General features: G+C 35.7%; 1 protein-coding gene across 4 annotated transcripts in view; it reads left to right on the forward strand.

The window, feature by feature from the left end:
• The window catches only part of ADD3 (adducin 3), a 131,303-nt gene that overhangs the window by 84,059 nt on the left and 26,181 nt on the right, over positions 1-21,063 (forward strand). For all 4 annotated transcript variants that reach the window (XM_081104735.1, XM_081104736.1, XM_081104734.1 and 1 more), the window contains exon 2: positions 17,136-17,356. In XM_081104735.1, coding sequence (XP_080960861.1) covers positions 17,162-17,356 — 195 coding nt within the window. In that variant the 5' untranslated portion in view covers positions 17,136-17,161. The remainder of the gene's footprint in view (positions 1-17,135; positions 17,357-21,063) is intronic.

Below are 21,063 nucleotides of genomic sequence, written 5' to 3' on the forward strand. Positions count from 1 at the left end.
CGGATCCTTGTAATTTTCAATGAATCTAACCATTCAAAGCTAATCCTAAGGGCTTAGAAACTTGGCTTCAGCCCCTTGTTTAAATTATTTTCACATTCTAGCCCTCTAATCCATCTCTTTGTTTCCCTGAATGCTAAAATTGATATTGCTTGACATAGCTAACATTTTCTGATTTGGTCCTGAGGAAGCAGCCTTAGAGGTGAACTGTACACCATCATCCTGCCAGCAAAGTTATCAAGTTACACAGCAAAGTTATAAAGCCACTGAAGCAGGAATCTTTGCTGTCTCACACGTGGGCTGTTTAGCACTGCCTGTTTCACAATTTTATTCTTGTAATTCTGTCAAATAACACCTGTCCTGAAAGCAAAATGGCATAAGAACTTCAGCATTTGATTTGTGTAATTACAACAGGAAGATAAAAAGACATTTTTTGGCCTGGAGTGTGTATTTGTGTGCTGGTTACCCTAACTTCTTGGCAGAAGGCTTAACATACTTTGAATATGTATACTTCTCTAAAACTTGAGATACTATTTATTATCCAAGTAATGTTAGATAATTATACTACTGGTGTTCCATGTTAATTTTTATATCAATTGTTTGACATATGGTTCAGTTTATCAAAATGTATTGAGGACTTTGTAGGACCCAAACACTGCATTAAATGATGGGACCGATTGGATGGCAGAGACAATCTCACTGAAGTCTACTAAGTGACAACTGTTCCTATTTCTTTCATTGTTGAACTTTTCTAATGTCCACTGGTAAGTGGAAGGGGCAGAGCAAGTTCTTCAAATTTCAGTCTTGAAAATGAAGCATATTTGCAGTATTTAAAAGGGGGTTTTCGTGTCCAACGGCACTCACTGTCAGTTGCTGTGCAGGCACATTGTTCTGTATGTGTGTCCACATTAGTGAATCATTTTCTCACTAATCAAATTCTAAATGGAATAAGGTCGTGATGCTTGGACTCACTGAGCCTCAATTTTAGCCTACTAAACTGTATCTGAGTTATAAAAACCTGTTGCAGTCATCATGCCTCAGATAGTCTAATGACTTAAACAATTACTTGTATGAAATTAACCTTGAAAATGGTCACACTATGTCTTGATGACACATCCTAATACCTTCTTTGTCAAGTTACCCCATCCATTGTGGTATTTATGTCTAAGGAAATTCACTATAGTCAGAAATATACAGGATACTGCTGTCTGTCTACAGGATGTTGAACAAACTCTAAAACATTTTAAATCATTTTAGAAAAACAGTCCTTAGCAAAACTAGTCAAATAGCTTGTAGTTTGAGCTGAAGCAGAAAACCATTTTAAACAAGAGAGAGAGAAGAAAACCTTTAATCATTACTCTGGTCTGTTATGCAATCCCAGAAGGGACTGGCGTTTCTCCTTTGGAGCCCACCCAGCCTTTGGCTAGGGCCCTGTGACACACAGTGGGAATTCACTTCCTATCAGGAAACGCTGTTTTTCAATGTATTATCTTGTTGAGACAACCACAGTGAACAATAGGCTATTAATGTATTAGAACAACAAGTGTCATAACTAAGCCAATATTTGCTTTGTTTTGAGTGTTGCACGTTAAAAAAACACACACATACAAAAAAACCTTTGGCTGGGCTTCAGAATTTATTTGTACTCTTGACCATCAGTGACTGCTGAACATAAAAGCGATGACAGTTAAAAAGAACAAAAAAGAAAAATTGTTTTAATAATGATAATGAACTTTTGAAAGTTTACGCTCTTCTTGTCCACAGAGAGACAATAATAAATTTAATAATCTCAAATATATCTTTCAAGTATGGGAAATGTCCATTTAAAAGTCTGTTTTGAGTTTTGGAAGCCACAGCAAGAAATGCCATAAAGAAAAAAAGCCTCCAACTCAAGTTTTCTTATGAAATATCAAACCCTCTTAATAGATATATAGCATTCAGTTTTGGATATTTATATTCAAAATAATTTTATAATACTGCTTATTTGGGAACTGACAGCTTTTTAAAAGCCATTACTTTTCATATTGATTAGGAAGAAGAAAACTCCATTTAAGAGGTAGTCAGTTAATATCAAGTCACTATAATTATGTTAAAAGGAGTACAATAAAATTTCAGAGCTGGAAGCTAAACCTAGAGGTCGTCGATCAAACCACCTCACTTTGTATATGAATAACTTCAGACCTTGCAGGTTCTGTCTTCTAAGTTCTGTCTCCTCTTGTCTTGTTACATTTGTATTTATACCAGTTGATTCAATCCTATCAATCTCTATTCCAAAGTTTAGGGCGTTTCTTATCTCCATTCTAGGGAGTAAAGATTATGTAGCTTAAGCATGATTGTTCATAGTTAAAGTGATTAATTACCCGCCTGGCACTTAGTTAAGGGGTTTTATTCCCTCCCTAACTTCAGGGGAAAATCCCTACCTGGGGAAACAACCTTTCTCAGAGAGGTGACCTTGGTTAAAACACATAGTGCCAAGAAGGTGAGCAAACATATTAAGAACAGTATGCCATATTGCCAGGCCCCTTGAAACAGCAAGGATGGACCGGCTCCCGGCAAGACCTTATGTGTTCATTGAAATCTTTACTATCTTAATCCAAAATTCTGTTTATTAGCATTTCTCAACAGCTCTTGGAAATCTCACATTATCTTTTTTTAAAATATATTTTCATTTTGGGGAGAAGGAGAGAGAGAGAGAGAGAGAGAGAGAGAGAGAGAGAGAGAGAGAGAGAGAGAGAGAAAGAAACATCAATGATGAAAGGGAATCATCAATTGGCAGCACTGGGTATCAAGCCCACAACCCAGGGCATATGCACGACCAGGAATCAAACTGTGATCTCCAGGTGCATAGGTCGACGCTCAACCAATGAGCCACACCAGCTGTGCAGTCTTTTTGGCAGTTGTTGTAAAATGCTTTTACTGCCAGTTATCTTTCCATGTGGTCTTGTTTTAGTTCTCTCTTTGATTAAACTGGAAAGCCCTTAAGGGCAGGACCTAGACCTGTGCCTTATATTTCTTTATACCCTTTACTTAACATTTAGTGTTTGCTTATTGGTTGAATCAGTAGTTTTTTTTTGGGGGGGGGGGGGGAGGTGGGGGTTAAGATGACATTTTTGTAGCATTATTTGTACCTGGTCTCAAAACATTGCAGTAACTATAGATTTTTTAAAATTGCTCATTTTATACCTTTATACTTTCTTGTGATTACTTTCCAGTCAGTTTAAGACATTTTAGATGCAGATTGCAATATACTCAACTATCTTGGATGTGTGGTAATTCTTTTATTTTTTTATTTTTTAATATTTTATTGATTTTTCACAGAGAAGAAGGGAGAGGGACAGAGAGCCAGAAACATCGATGAGAGAGATCGATCAGCTGCCTCCTGCACGCCCCCCACTGGGGATGTACCTGCAACCAAGGTACATGCCCTTGACCGGAATCGAACCTGGGACCCTTCAGTCCGCAGGCCAACGCTCTATCCACTGAGCCAAGCCAGTTCGGCTTGGATGTGTGGTAATTCTGATCAAATCATGGTTTGCCCAATTTTCAAGGGTTGCTCTAGGTTCTCCGCCCTAGTTTAATCTAAGACGAGTAGAGAGTGTGATGTTATGAATCAATAGTCCTACTCCTCTCACTTCGTTTAATAAATCCTTATTGAATAACTTTAATTGGAAGTGAAGAGAGGAAAAAGATGTTGCAGGGGCAGACAGATATACTCAAATAATTTAAAAGCAACAGACACTATGACAAAGTGCTTTGGGAATATCAAGGGGAAACAGGCTAATTTTGGTGGGGGAGATTGGAGAAACCATAATGGAAGGACTTGGCTTTTAAATTAAGACCTCCAATGTGGGTTAACATTTGGATAGATGAAGATTAGAGAGGAAAACAGGTTAAGTGTGTGAGAAGCAAGGTGAACAAAGCTTTAGTCAGGGAAATAGCTTTTGTTTGAAGAGGCATCATTTTCCTAAGTCTGTAGGAGATGGGCTTGAAGCCTTCTTCCTTCTGTTTGGAGAGCCCCCAGCTTGATTCCTAAGTGTTTTCTTTTAGGATGGGACTCTGGAACACTCCTTCTTTCCCTTGAGGGGAGAACTAAGAAAACGATATTGTGGCAAATTACAGTAGGTAGCTTTGTGCTTCTCAGTTGTAACCATGAACCTCAAGGGTTTAAGTATCCATACTATATTTTAGATGTTTGAAATAAACTTTCCACCACTTTACAACTCTGTGAAACCCTTCCCTAACAATAGAGATCAAGAGTAGACACAAAATATTTATCAAACTCTGGAGAGCTACTTAAGTGGCTAAGCTCCATGAAGATTGCTTTTATTTGACAATAAAGTACTTGATGTGGGCTTTAAGTCCAGCTAAATGAGCACTATAGAACTAAGCTGTAAGTCTAGTCTTTGTGGGCCTCAGAAAAACAAGAGTCCTACTGCAAGCCTGAGTTTAAAATATAGCAAGGAGTTTTAAGTGGTCCCTTCAGGCATGTGTTGAGTGGGCACAAAAAGCTGAGTTATATAGTTTACTCTCTCTAGTGAATTACCACAAAAGCTTGAAAGAGAAGCATTCCCGTTATTTAAAAATGGTATAAATGGTCCTAAATTCTTATGAAAACACATTTTTAAAAATATAATGAACAACATAAACTGGAACAAAAACAGAGTCAGAGACATTGAAGCATCGAACAGACCGTCCAACTTCAGAGGGAAGGCAGGGGAGGAGGGTAAGAGATCAACCAAAGGACTTATATGCGTGCATATAAACATAACCCATGGACACAGACATTAGGGGGGTGAGGGCATGTGCTAGGGCAATGGTCGGCAAACCGGCTCGCTAGCCACATGCGGCTCTTTGGCCCCTTGAGTGTGGCCCTTCCACAAAATACCGACTGGGCTATGAAGTTTCAATCGCACTGTACATGTGCACCTGCACGTGGTATTTTGTGGAAGAGCCACACTCAAGGGGCCACAGAGCCGCATGTGGCTCGCCAGCTGCAGTTTGCCGACCACTGTAGGGGGTGGGAACGGCCGGGGAGAGGTCAATGGGGGGGAAAAGGAGACATATGTAATACTTTAAACAAATAAAGAATTGAAATAAAAAAATAAAAATCTGTTAACCTTGAATGCATACCTACAAACCCCTTAAAATCAAGAAATGGGAGCTTAAGTCTTTAAGTGCTTTTCTTTCTCATAAAAGTTAACATTTTATACAATATGCTGAGCTTCTTAAATTAGTTTACTGCCAAAACTTTTAGTTAAAGGACTTTTTAAATGAAGTGTATGTTTTAAATCTTTTTTTTACAATGACAGATCATATGATCTATATATCACATGCTACTCTAGATCATGCAAAATGCCCCGAGTAAGATAAATTGAGGGACTTAACTAAGTCACATTTTCTTTTGGGACCTGTTTTTTCATTTGGAGCAAAGAGAGTATAGGACTGGATGTAATAATATCTTATATCCTATTACTCTCTAACAACTTTAAATTCTAAAGGTGCTATTTCTCTTTTGGTTCTAATTAGGCAATATTAGGGAAGGCAGTATTTATTTCTAAAGAAATGGCTTTTGATTCTGCATAGGTGCTATCCATCCACATTGTTATGCTGGTAAAATGCCTCCTAAAATAGATATTATTGGGATGGAAATTCCATTGGAACAATGTGTGTATTAGTTTTCTAGGGCTATCATAGCAAAGTAACACAAAGTGAGTGGATAAAAACAACAGAAACTTACTGTCTTACAGTTCTTGAGGCCAGAAGTCAAAATTCAGCAGAGTTGGTTTCTTCTGGAGGCTCTGAAGCAAATTGTTTTATACCTCTTTCCTAGCCTCTGGTACTTGGCAGCAATCCTTGGTCTTCCTAGGTTTACAGATGCATCCATCATTACATGGCTCTCCCCTGTGTATCTCCTCTATGTCTCTGTGTCCACATCTTTCTCACTTTCCTCCTATAAAGACTCTAGTCATTGTGTCCTAATCCAGTATAACCTCATCTTAATTTGATTACAAATTAAGACTATTTTCAAAAAGATCACATTTCCAAGGTAATGACATAAATTTTGGGGGATACTACTAAACTCAGTACAGCATGTAATGTTGAATTTCAAATCTAAAGATGGTTCATTTGAAAAAGCTAGTTTCCAAAAGTAGTTTGTTTTTACAAAAACAGATTTCTGAGGTTGATAAATATCTCTTTTCATGGACTTCCACTTAAAACCATTATCAGATCTCTAAAATGACAAGTGATAACCAAATACTTTTTTTTTTCCAAATACTTTTAAAAGTTATTTCAAAGTACTATTATCTGTGTTTAATAAATTGCATTTTCATGGCTCAATAGTAGACTTCCCATGGGGAGAAGTGGGGCGTGGAGGAGGAGGCTCAGGGGAGAGACACACAGATGAGGCTATGGTGATCTTGAAATTCTCCATACTAGCCAAAATCTGAAGTAAGAACTCCTTCAAATCAGATTTCTTTGCAGTAATGATGTATTGAGTTACCTACAGCTTTTGGATTGACTTTGACAGCTGTATTTTATAAATTCTAGCTATAAAAGCCAAAAATCTTTAGCTGGAATACCTGAAATAGGAGATCAGATGAACTCTTGGGATTTACTCATACCCTGTGTTCTTTAACATTTCATTAGTATATATTTGAGTAGTTTTTAAAATAAGGAACTTTGCCTCATATTTTTTGTGCCCTTCCAACCTCCCTCTTGTCACTCACTGGTCACAGTGATCATATTAAGGATATACCTGTTAGAAGTATTGTCAAATGAATTTTCTAGGTTAGCCTTAGGGTGAATGTTTGATTTTGCAAAACTCAACTCATTTTTAATAATGAGCTTTGGAGGATTGTTTGCATTTCTTCAGACTTAGGAACCAGAATTTCTTGGTTTCTTCTGGAGGCTCTTAAATCTTAATGAAGCAAATTGTTTTATGCCTCTTTCCTAGCCTCTGGTACTTGCCAGCAATCCTTGGTGAAATAGGTAGATGTAAGATTGAAATTTCAGGGAGTTAAGTTTTCTATATTACTTGTATTCTGATACTCACTTTGGAAAGTTTCCCAGGTTTCTAGAGTAGATATGCAGAAATAGGTAAGAGTGAATTTGACCTCAAACATTACTCTCAAGAAAATGTCAAAAGTAAAGGCTTTAAATTTTTAAGCTCAGTACTGGACAAATGATTAAGTAGACTTTAGTATATGAAGGTATGTGAGGATTGATGTTTATTTAAAAAAAAAAATGCTTTGTGTCCAGAAGGACTTACATACCAAATAGTAAAGAACCAAAGACTTAAGGTATCTCCAGAAATTGAGCGCAATGAATCTTTCTTTAAAAATCATAATCTCCAGTGATTCCATTTTTTAAAAACCTCTCATTTATCATGAGCTGTCAAATTCTGGATCGTTTCCTGCATCTCAGTTTTTAAAATTTCACTGATACCAGGGGACTTAACAGAAACTAAATGTCTGAGAGACACATTGGAGTAATCAATCCACTTGTCTTTGTCAACTTTCTCTTAGGGACAGGTTGGGGCGGGGGTGGGGGGGGGTCCTTTTATTTTTCCCCCCAACCATTTCCAAAAGCTCCATGTTGTAGACAAATGATAACTGAGGAAATATATACAAGGCATTCGTTATATTTTGAAGAAAGGAGGGTAAAGGAACCAAGGCATATGTTTTTGGATTCTCAAGATATGTGAAGGATTACCTCTCTATGGTTGATTGTTTTACTCATCATTTTATAAGACTATATGTTAGTTTATTGAAAAATCCGTTTCTTGTTTGCTTTTCCAAATGATTCATATTGGGAACAATTTGAGCTAAGTCTGGGTAATGATTGAGCTTGGACTTTAGAAAATACATTTCCTCTGAACTCTTTATACATGTTTTCAAATTTGTAACTCTGCCCTTTGCATGGCCATTATCATTGTTAAATTTGTAATGAAGGATTTTTTTTTTTCAAGCTACCAGTGACTGTTACTTCCATTCCTACCAATGTCTAAGCAAGTAACTGCCTCTCTTCTCCCTAACCCTTACTCTTCAAATATAGAAATCCAGCTCACAAGTAATGTTGATCAATGAAATATTCTTCATTACTTATTGGCACTTTAGTAAGAAAGAGGTTAGATTCATCCTCTGCTTAATACAGCAGTGAATGCCAGTGGTCTTTGAAACACCCTGCTGAATGTTGCCCTAGCAAGCATCTACTTGAAATTTTTGCTCTGCACTTACATTTTGAACTATGTATATTATGATTGCATGTAACTACTACTATATGTCCCAATTGTACAAGTACAGGATGTATTTTTCATGTTTGTTAAAATAGTTGATCAGTTCACAGTGTTATTTTTATTTAGAAGACAAAGTCAGAAACCAAAATACTCTCATAGTTGTGCCCTCCAATTTTTCTTTTCTCTGTTGTTTTTTTTTTTTAAATGAATGCTGATCCAGCTGTCAACTTCCATTAAGTATAGGACACTTCGTAATGTAATGGGTTGTTGTTACTGCTACTAGTTTATTTTGTTATTGTTAGTATTTTTTCTTTAAATTGAATTTTTAACTAAGACTCAGATTAATAATATCTTTTACTAATCAACTGTAGATTCATTGTTCCCTAGACTTTTAAATTGAACATTATAATTTATACTTTTATTTTAAAGATATACTTAACAAATCATTTCAAAACAACAAAAAGGATTCAGAAATTTTAAAATGATTTGGATCCATCTTAAGATTTTGGCAGTAGGCCAGACAGAGTTACGGTTCTACATTTTTATAGCCCTACATGTTTTTTAATTTTACTACTTTGAGAACATTTACTACATATATTTTGGTGCTGAATATTGTGATCCTATATTTCCAGGCATCACAATAAAGAAAGGCCATAATCAAGGTTGTAATAGCTATGCATACTTTTGGGAAATGACAGTCCTTGGAGCTATTCCATCTTTTTTTGCCAACTCTTCCACACCTATTAATATCTGTAACCATGAATAATTCCTCATTTGAAGAGCATTTGGTTATCTGAGGCAAATTATGAAACCTCAATTTTTTTTTATTATGAAGTGGGGATGCTACCAACATAATCTTTTTCTGAGGGTTGGTTTGCTTCATTATAAATAGTTAAAGGCCATCAACTCTTTCAAAATGATGCCAAATTAACTTGAGTGGTAAAAGTGTAAACTTGAACATCATTTATTATTACCTAGAGCACAATCAATGTCATTTTGATAACCTCTTATTAAGACATAGTAGTCATCTGGTGCTTGAGCATTATAGTTTTAGAAAAAGCACTCAACATCTCTGAGTATAATTTTATCTCATCTATACAATGTGATCCTGGAATATTCCAAGACAGCTGTCATAGAATCAATAGCATTATAGCAATAAGTGCTTTGTGGGATAATTAAATCTTCCATTGGGCACTTAGAAAGTGATATTTGTATTGATCAGTTATACTCAATGCCAATTTATTTGTTTTACATTTTCCTTGACTTTTATCTACTTTTTCAGATCTATTGATTTCATGTCAGTTATATATAAAAATTTGGCTATCAGTTGAAACTACTTCATGTCTTTTCGAATTTAAAATGAATAAAATTTCACTGACCAATATGAGGATGTCATAGTTTGTGCCGAGTCCAGTTTGTTTCCTAGAACTTTAAATACCTTCACAGTGTTATAGTAACTTTCATTAAGAAAAATTCTAACTCAGTAAACAAGCTGTTGTTACCAAATGTCCTTCTGAAGTCTTGGCATATCTGATTATTGTTTTAAATATAGAACATTAGGCCTGGTACTTGAAAGTAGAGCCATCTTGTTGCTAATATTCTATAGAAAGCTGTTAAAACTGCCAAGAATTTTAAGTTTGGAAAGACGTTTCATAAGTAATAACTTTTCATAAGATTGTGTTTACCATTCCCAGACTAGAAATAATAGAAACCAGATTTATATAGAAGCTGTGATATAGTAAAATAATTCAATTCAGCTGCCACTTATGGAGCATTCTACCACTATGAGGACTACAAACATGAGCAAAGAGATCTGGACAGTTGAACTAGAAGTAGATAAGAGTCAGGAAAAAAAAAAATCTGACATTGAGTTATACAGATGGCACTTCCTAAGTGGCCAAATGGAGGAGAATTTAATTATCCCACAAATCACTAAGACCTATTTCTATAAACTGTCATAAACATTTAAAATATATAAATCAATGAATCATTTATTTTCTTCTATCTCTTTAGCACATATTCATTTTCCCCTTGTTCACCAACTCTCTCTCTCTCTCCTCACTCCTCTGTCCTCCCTCCCTCCCCCCCTCCCTCTCTTCTTTTCCTTTTTCTGTTTCCCATCTGACCATCACTTGAATTTCTAGGATAGTGTTTTTCAAACTGTGGGTCACAACTCATTAGCAGATTATGAATCAGTTTGACCCACATTTTTTAAAAACTGAAAATATTAGAATATACCACATAGTAAAGGAAAGTATCATGTCATGAATTTATTTGTCATAAATCTCATCTATTTTATGTGATTATAACATAAAGTATATTTCTATTGCTGATTGCCATTTTTTAAAAGTTTGAAAGCTACCATTCTAGGGTGTTCCATCTATTTGTGTCTTGAACCTAATGTTCTTTAAACATACATGTTGAATAGTTACTGCGTAAATATTTGGATAACATTTTTAAAACTAGAATTTTGTTTATGCTTGATATCTTGTGTCTAATCTGCATGGCCAGAGGAAACCCATAGTGCTGACAAGTTTTATAACATTACTTTAAGAAAAAATCTATTTTCCACAGCATTTTCAATTCAAAGAACACTGTTAAAAGACTGATTTTTTTTTTTTTGTAATAGAGTTTATACTGGTTTGCTCTGGTTTATATTGCCCCGAAGCCTAGGAAGCCTGACTGTGTATAGCAGTGGTGTGGTACTAAAAATAGGATTAGATCATTTTAAAGAGAAGGAGCCTGGGAACTGAGTTGTTTGACATATCACCTGAAAACGGAAATATTTATGTTAGGTTTTGTTGTTCAGGGTTAAGAGGAACTAGAATCTATCATTTACTTCTCTTATAACATTCTTCTTGTAAGGCAGTATAGTAAAGATGTAAGACTCTCATATTCTAATTGAATTGTTTTATTTTTTAACTGTTAAGCTTTGAGAGTTTCTTATATATCATACATACTAGTCCTTTGTAGGATCTGTGGTTCGCAGATTTCTTCTCATGGTCTGTAGCTTGTTATTTTAATCTTAACAGATTTTTGCAGACAAATATTTTAAATTTTGGTAAAGTCTAATATATCATTTTTCCTTTATAGGTCATGGTTTTGTGTCTAATCTAAGAATTTTGCCTGGCTCTAGATCTGAAGATTTTCTCTTACTTTTTTTCTAAAAGTTTTATAGTTTTACACTTCAGTTTGTGATTCATTTTGAGTTCATTTTTTTATTGTGGTAAAATACACAGAACATAAAATTTACTATTTTAACCATTTTTAAAGTGTGCAATTTAGTGGCATTAAGTATATTCACAATGTTGTGCAGCCATCACACTCTCTAGAATCAGAACTTTTTCATCAAAAAGTTCTGTTTCACCCAAACAGAAATTCTAGTACTCATTAAGCAGTCTCTCCTCATCCCGCCTTCCCCTGAATAATATTCCATTATGTGGATAATACTACATTTGTTGTTTATCCATTCATCAGTTGAGGGAATTTGAGTTGGTTCCACCTTTTGGCTATTGTGAATAGTGCAGCTCTGAACATTTCATGTACAAGGTTTTTTCTATCTAACTTACGTCACTTAGCATAATGCCCGCAAGGTCCACCCATGTTGTTGAAAGTGGCAGGATTTCCTTCTCTTTATGGCTGAATAGTATTCTGTTGTATATATATTACATTTTAAAAAATCTGTTCATTCATCAACACTTAGTTTGTTTCTATTATCTTGGCTATTGAAAATAATGCTGCAAACTTCTCCCATATTTTTCTGAATTTTGTTTATGTTCAGATAATCTTGGGGATCCTAAACGTTTTCAAAGTTTGAAATACAGTTCAATCTGTAGTACTTAGTGTACAGAATTGCAGATAATCAGTTATGCTTATGATTGGCTTAAAATCTATGTAAAAGGAGAAGTTACTATCTTATTCTTTATTCTATATCCTTTATATAAATTCCCAATTCTTATTCCATGTGCATAAAACTTTGAAACTTCTTCTTTTAAAAAGCCAAGTTAAATAATGAGCTTTTGAAGTTTTAAAAAGGTCAGAGTGTGGTGAGTCATTTCTAATCTTATTTACCTTTTTTTGGTGTCATTTCCTCATTTTTTTATAAATGCCATGAGCTCCAATTGTTAAATATTCAGGACAGAATGTAGACTAAACGTTTCAAAATTTTGGAGTCCTCTTATGTTTTATGATATGTGAAAAAGTATGTGTCATTGTAAAGTGAACTAGGAGACAGAAAATCATGACTTGGAATATTGCCCCAGACATAAGCAATATGAATTGGGGCAGGATTCTTAATCCACTGAATATCTCAATTATCAACTTGAACTTATAGCTGCAAAGATAAAATCAGAAAGATTTAAGAGATGGTATAAACTACAAAGTGTTATACACATATAGTATGTTCTTTTATTATTTAAGTAGGTGGTTTAGAAGTAGCTTTCTCTTTACCTCACTCGAAAAATGTGTTAATAATAACGAGTTCTTCAAAGTATAAGCTTTTCCTTATTAATGTTTCACTTACCAGCTTCTTAAACCAATGCTGGGAAAACGAAATGAATCTACCACAATTCTTTACTTTTTGCTGTGTTTTCATAAAATTATTTTATAAACATCACAAACTTGTTATCTAACCCTATTCTTCATTAAACTAAATAGTGCTTTTGGAATTAAAAAATAGGTAGAATCCAACTAAAGGCAATATTTGTGGACTGTCTTTTAAAAATGGCTTAAGCCAGTGGCCTACTGTGGCAAATGAAATAGGATTGATTTCTTTGTTAAGTGATATCCCAGTTATTAATCAAGTACTTGCTTAGTCTGTAGTTGGCCATTTAAAAGTCAGCATGACATAATAAACAGCTTCTAAGAAAATAATGTTCCAAAGATTGATTAGGCCTCTAGACATGTGATAACCCATCTGGATATGAGAAAAAGGAAAGGTTTTTTACAGTTGGTGCTCTGTATACCACTTTTTTTTTTATATAGCAAGATAATGGTAAAGACCATAGGTTGGTATGTCAAACTAATAGCAATACAAAAAAACCCCCAAATTTTTGAAGAATATAATATGGCCAGAGTTACTCCACTAGTAGTAGATGTTGTATAAAAAGAAGAAATTTTAAAAAAACAACTTTGAAGAACACATTTAATTATCACTCATTCTTTAATTGTTTTTTCTTTCAATTTTTAAAATAATGACTTAGGATGTGGAAGGCTCAATTATATAAAAGCTCATTTTTTACATTTTTTTCACTGATTAATTGATTTCTAGTCACAAAATCAGAATTTCATTTAAGTGGTATCATATAAAGTGTTTTTAAAGCTATATTTCCTGAATTTTCAGTGTAGTACACTAAAGTAATTTAGATAGCTTACAGAATGTTGTATATGAAATTAATGTTGGCAAGAAGAAGGAAATAATTTCAATGTGTTTTGCAAAAAATTATTTTTAAACAATGAGTTTACACTTCTAAGACCAGAATTAATGCAAGAAGTTTTGTTTTGTTTTGTTTTGTTTTTATTGCTCAAAGTATTACAAAGGGTATTACATATGTGTCCATTTTATCACCCCGCCCTAGACAGTCCCCCAGCCTCCCCTATGCCCCAGTGTCTTATGTCCATTGGTTATGCTTATATGCATGCATACAAGTCCTTTAGTTGATCTCTTACCCCCCTACCTCCTGCCCCCCAACCCTCCCCGGCCTTCCCGCTGCAGTTTGACAATCTGTTTGAGGCAGCTCTGCCTCTGTATCTATTATTGTTCAAAAGTATATAATGGTCTCTATTATCCATGAATGAGTGAGATCATGTGGTATGTTTCCTTCATTGACTGGCTTATTTCACTTAGCATAATGGTCTCCAGTTCCATCCATGACGTTGCAAATGGTAAGAGTTCCTTCCTTTTTAGAGAAGCATAGTATTCCATTGTGTAGATGTACCACAGTTTTCTAATCCATTCATCTACTGATGGGCACTTAGGCTGTTTCCAGATCTTAGCTATGGTGAATTGTGCTGCTATGAACATAGGGGTGCATATATCCTTTCTGATTGGTGTTTCTGGTTTCTTGGGATATATTCCTAGAAGTGGGATCACAGGGTCAAATGGGAGTTCCATTTTCAGTTTTTTAAGGAAACGCCATACTGTCTTCCATAGTGGCTGCACCAGTCTGCATTCCCACCAGCAGTGCACAAGTGTTCCTTTTTCTCCACATCCTCTCCAGCACTTGTCTTTTGTTGATTTGTTGATGATAGCCAGTCTGACAGGTGTGAGATGGTACCTCATTGTTGTTTTGATTTGCATCTCTCGGATGATTAGTGACTTTGAGCATGTTTTCATATGTCTCTTGGCTTTCTGAATGTCCTCTTTTGAAAGGTGTCTATTTAGGTCCTTTGCCCATTTTTTGATTGGATTGTTTATCTTCCTTTTGTTAAGTTGTATGAGTTCCCTATAAATTTTGGAGATTAGGCCCTTATCAGATATGACATTGGCAAATATGTTTTCCCACACAGTGGGTTTTCTCATTGTTTTGTTGATGGTTTCTTTTGCTGTGCAGAAGCTTTTTATTTTGATGTAGTCCCATTTGTTCATTTTCTCTTTAGTTTCAAGTGCCCTAGGAGCTGTATCAGTGAAGAAATTGCTTCGGCATATGTCTGAGATTTTGTTGCCTTTGGATTCTTCAAGAATTTTTATGGTTTCCTGTCGTACATTTAAGTCCTTTATCCATTTTGAGTTTATTTTTGTGTATGGTGTAAGTTGGTGGTCTAGTTTCATTTTCTTGCATATATCTGTCCAATTTTCCCAACACCATTTATTGAAGAGACTATCTTGGCTCCATTGTATGTTCTTGCCTCCTTTGTCAAATATTAATTGAGCATATTGGTTCGGGCCGATTTCTGGGCTCTCTATTCTATTCCATTGATCTATATGCCTATTCTTGTGCCAGTACCAGGCAGTTTTGAGAACAGTGGCTTTGTAATACAATGCAAGAAGTTTTAATGTCTTATAAGTTTGCGTGGGCTAAGTTGGGTCAAGGCAGCTTTAGAGATGAAATCTATCACAGAAGACTAATTTGTTAGAGACAAATTGGTTGTTAACTGTGTTTAAAAGGTGAGACCAGATGTCTCTGGTCTTTATCAGGGATTCAGATCTCTAAGATGAACATGACCTTTTTTGCCTTTCCCCTTCTGGATCTAACTAGAAAAGTGTTCCGCTGGGACTTTGAGGTTGTGGAATTTGCAGAGTTGTGGGTCCACAGAAACTTCTCTCCCCTTAGATTTTGACATAAATGGAAAAAGAATACTTGGATGTTTTACATTTAATTCCCCTTATTAAGAAGTGATTCTTCCCACCAGACAAATAATTACTTAAAAAATACTACTTTGTAGTTAGTCAAAATGGTCTTTTGTTACCCACTCATTAATACTGAACAAGTTGTACGAGTGGAAGTCACGATCCGTAGAGAAAATTATGTTAAGCAAATTCATTTTTACAATTTCTTTTTTGTTTCCTTTTCTGGTTCCTTCTTGCACATTTTTGCATTTTCTATACTCAGTTCAAAAGAACAACTAGGAAAAGGAATACACCATCAGTGGTCTTCCTTTCTCTTGATTTAGGCTTACTACCATGTCACTTCTAAAAACTTGAGGAAGCATTCCTTTAGTTGACAGTGACTATTGCTCTCTGCTAGGTCATTGCTCCTCTAAGTGTGGTTCAGAATCTAGTACCAGTCTGCACATTGGACTGTCTGTGACAAGTACAGACTGGTATTATGTGTTTAGAAACTTACTGCAGTTGGACATTGCCAAGACATCTAAATGCATAATTTTTTTTTTTAAATATATTTTATTGATTTTTTACAGAGAGGAAGGGACAGGGATAGAGAGAGAGAAACATCGATCAGCTGCCTCCTGCACGCCCCCTACTGGGGATGTGCCCGCAACCAAGGTACATGCCCTTGACCAGAATCGAACCTGGGACCCCTCAGTCCGCAGGCTGACGCTCTATCCACTGAGCCAAACCGGTGCTGGCGATAATTTTGTATTTTACAAAAATATTGGCTCACAGTAAGTTGGAGAAGGCCACCATAGACAACTTGAAAAGCACCAAGCTAGATGACTTCAACTTCTAACACAGAGATCCCAGGTGGGGGTGACGGAGGAATATTAAATGACTATCCTGTTGATCTAGCTATAGTTAGTTAGGTGCTCAGTTGTAGCAAAGCCCAAATGAATTTGTTTCCCGAGCATGAAATCAAGACTAATCCTTAGTATCAGTGATAATCATGATAATTAAGTGAATCAGCTGTTCATGTGGTTTTTGAATAGCTTTTCATCGTTTCTTTACTTGGATTTTTGAAGTACCATCTTGCTGAAGTTATGTAATCTAGCAATCTTAGTAATTCCTACATTTTCCCTGGGAACTTGTTGAATCATTTAAAAATCTTAAAGCATGTTTCTCTCATGTCAGTAAATTATATTCACTACAAAATGTAGTGGGTCTTAAATCTGGCCAAAGTTTGGTCTAACAAAATCATAACTGAGAAAAAAGAGCTCTACTGACAGTGCTCACTAATTGTGAAAATTTGCCATTTTAGATGTGGCGTATGTATTTTGATCATTACTTTCTTTAAAAATTGAACAGCAGTTGGTGACATTAAAATTGAACCACAAGCTTCCATTAGCTCTGACAATATCAATTTCCAATTTAGCATTACAATCTAAGACATTTTTTACCTCAATTAAAAAATTGATCTGATATTTTTTTGAGAAGTTACTTTTTAAAGAAAGCTACCACTTAACTCTAGGGACTGGGGAAGGGAGGAGGTTCTGCTTGACCCATGTAAATTTTAATTTCCTAATGAATTTACCTTACCATTAATGTCCTTCTTTGTGTTTATTAATACAGATAAGGGAAATCAGAAGGCTTGAAGCATGAGTTCAGATGCCAGCCAAGGCGTGATCACTACTCCTCCTCCTCCCAGCATGCCTCACAAAGAGAGGTATTTTGACCGCATCAATGAAAATGACCCAGAATACATCAGAGAGAGGAACATGTCTCCTGATCTACGACAAGACTTCAATATGATGGAACAGAGGAAACGAGTTACTCAGATCTTGCAAAGTCCTGTGAGTTGAAATAATAAGAAGGCTATACTTTTTCTTCTTCTTTGGAAACCTTGATATAATGAGGTCGGAGGTATCTTAACTCTCAGTTTAGAAGAGGGATGGAGGAAGAGTGATTAGTTGCCCCCAATCTTGCAGAAGCAAAATGCACACCTAATTTAAATATTTAATTTGCAAGGCTTTAATAACAAAATAGTATTGTCTTGGTGGTGTCAATTTTCTTTGGGTGATTTCTGAATCTAATGCTTCTTTGAAAGATGCTTCTGAGCTAAACAACATCCAATTCAGACTGAATATCTCTGAAGAAATGAAAGTCATTACTGAAGTGTTAGAAACAAGAAAGGAGTGAGGTATATCTCATGCACATATTTTCTTCTTCCTTTGGGTACCTTGACAATCAGAGCAGCATAGGAAGACGTAAGGTTTTTGAGGTCTGAGATTGGGCAGCCTCGTGTTACATATATCTAATGCAGACACACGTGCATGCATGCACACCAAACTAATTAGATTACAAGTGGACTACAATCTAAACTCAAGATAAAAATTCTGTCTGCACAGTAGTATCCAAACCTTACAAATTATATTCAAGTTTTTTTACCCTTAGTGGAATTTCAAAGGTCATGTATAAGTAATAGAAAGTGAGAGAACAGCTTAATTTAAGATGCAAAATTAATTCATAACTTTATATAAAATGAAGGTCATGGTCCCCTTAAGGCAGACAGAGTTCAGCACACATAGACACATGCCCAGGTTAGGGTTATATTAGGTTTCCAACTTAGGTACTAAAATAAGCACCGAGACATAGAACTGCCTGGGGTGGCCCTGGTAAATCATTTTTGTTGTGCCCTTGTGAATTTAATCACAGAGGTTAAGTCCAAAGCCAAAGGGGAATTCCACTCTGAGCAATTCTTCTATAGTAGTGGCCTAGATAAAAAGCAAGTACAAGTTATAAAAGTAGTGCAAGCTTTGAGAAATTTAAGTATAGCTTAAATTTATTTTGTTATTACTATTTTGTGTGTGTTAATCCTCACCTGAAGATATTTTTCCATTGAATTTTTTAGAGAGAGTGGAAGGGAGGGGGAGAGACATAAAGAGAGAAACATGGATGTGAGAGAGACACTGATGAGTTGCCTCCCACACATGCCCCCACCGGGACCAGGGATCAAGCCTGCAACCAAGGTATGTAACTTTGACCAGAATCAAACCCTCGACCCTTCAGTCCCCAGCTGAGGCTCTGTCCACTGAGCCAAACCAGCTAGGACAAGTGTAGCTTAAATTTAAAGCTATCCTTTAAATAAACCCTTAAAGAAACCCTTTCCCAATGGAAAAGAGATTAACTAGACTTCATCATGAAGGAGTAAATGTTAAGTGCCTTCTTTTATGAAACTAAGTTTCTGTGTTTAGAAATATTTGAAGGACATGTTAATTATTTGGATCAAAATAGATATATTTTCTCTTCTAAAGAAACCCCATTTTTAAGCTCTAACTTATTAGCTCAGTGATTATGTAATATATAGTAAAAAGTAACTGAAAGAATGAGATAAAGTTCAGATTTTGTGCAGGATTATTAAATACTGAGATTTCTTTGGGAAGTGCTCTAAAAAGGACCATTCAATTCTAACTATAAAGTTTAAAAGGAAGAAATACTACACTACATTTCCATGTGAAGTTTTTTGTTTTATAATTTCCCTATTAAACCAGAGACAGCATAACTTTGAGTAGATTATCTAATTTTTAATATTTATGTATTTTCATTTGTGATTTGGCTTAAAAGTATCAATTTTACTTATGCCTTGGGGAACTTAATAAAATAATGAGGAAGGGATGACATATAGATTGTTATTTCTATATTCATGTAGCAAGAGTGATAATCTTTAGCCCAGAGAGTAACAGAGAAGGTTTAAAAGAATTGTGGATTCATGATTTTCCCCCTAGATTTTTGCTAGTGAATTTAAAGTCTTGTTTGTGAAAGTGTAAAATTTTGTTTTCCTGCCATGTTTAACAATGAACTTCTCACCAAAGGAAATTATACATAGTGTCCTGGAATAGTTACCTATTGCTACATAACTACCCCAAAATTTAGCAGCTTAAAACAACAAGCTTTAAATATCTCATCATTTCTATGGGTCAGGAATTCAGAGCATCTTAGATAAGTGGTCTAACTCAATGTCTGTTATGAAGCTGCAGTCAAGACATTAGCCAGGGCTGCTATCATCTAAGGGCTCGACTGGTCCCGAGGGTCATTCACATAGGTATTGGCAAAAGGCCAGAGTACCTTGCCACATGGACCTTTACCTGAGGCTGTTTGAGCGTTCTCTTCCAGAGTATCCTAGAGAGAGCAAAGAGGAGCCTGCAGCACCTTTTATGACATTAAACACTACCATGCTTACCATGTTTATTAGTTAGAAGTGAGTCACTAAGTTCAACTCATACTCAAGAGGACAGGAATTAATCTCCACCTTATGAGGGGAGGATTGTTCACTCTCTGTTCCCAATTTATTTTAAAAGACTACCGTCTGTCATAGTTTATTTACCTTCCTCCTACCTGCAAAATATACCCACCTTTTCCTAACACCCCTGCAAAAGTCTCATTCCAGTACCATATTATATGCCTGACTCCAGAATCTCATCAAAATCTGGTCCAGGTGTATAAATCTGGTCCTGGGGTATAATTCCTTAAGTTCAGGTCCTCCTCTCAATCTATTGTTCTAAAAACTGAAGAGATAAGTATATTGAACAAAGAGCTAAAGAGATAAGTGGTGGGGCAGGCAAAGATAATGCCATAACATTCCTGTTCAAAAAAAGGGAAAATTGGGTTATAAAGGAGTAACTCGCCCATAGCAATTCTGAAATCCATTTGGACAAATGCTTGGAAGTTCCCCTGTTGAGGACTCAGTCCTTCTACTTACCAGGGAAGAGTCTCCTTAGTTGTTGGCTCAGTCCTCTGGGGTTTGGGGTCTGTCCTCTGAATCATTATTTCTTTTCCTTGAAAGGTAGCCTGTGTTGGCAACTGTATTTTTCTCAACCTGCTTCTTTCCTGTAGAGGTTTAGAGTTCAAAGACCTCTTGTCTTTTTGGACTGTCTTTGTTCCTTTAAGCCCAGGCTTGAGTTGTTTCTACTAATAAAAGTTTTTTAATGCCGAAACCGGTTTGGCTCAGTGGATAGAGCGTTGGCCTGCGGACTGAAAGGTCCCAGGTTCGATTCCGGTCAAGGGCATGTACCTGGGTTGCGGGCGCATCCCCAGTGGGAGATGTGCAGGAGGCAGCTGATCGATGTTTCTCTCTCATCGATGTTTCTAACTCTCTATCTCTCTCCCTTCCTCGCTGTAAAAAATCAATAAAAATAAAAATAAAAATAAAAAGTCTTTTAAAACCTATGGGCCTCCTGTGAATATTGGTGTTCATTATTAGACAAAACTCAGAGCCAATAAGATACAAATCAAAGATATTTCTAGTTTGTGTTTGTAAGAAACAAATTGGTAAGTGGTAAGTTTTTAAAATGGTGAGTTCATTTGGGAAGAAAGGGAATCAGGAGAGAAATCAATAAAAGCAAAGTATAATACTTTTTTTTTAATTAAGGATTTATTGTGTGCCAGGCACCTATTATGTATTGAATCTTATTTAATCCTCAAAAACTCCGTCAAAGAAGTATTAATATCCCTAGTTTACAGATGAAGAATAAACTGAAACTTAAAGACATTAAATAACCGT

The sequence above is a fragment of the Myotis nattereri genome, assembly GCF_964212035.1.
Source record: "Myotis nattereri genome assembly, chromosome: 13".
NCBI classification, from domain to species: domain Eukaryota; kingdom Metazoa; phylum Chordata; class Mammalia; order Chiroptera; family Vespertilionidae; genus Myotis; species Myotis nattereri.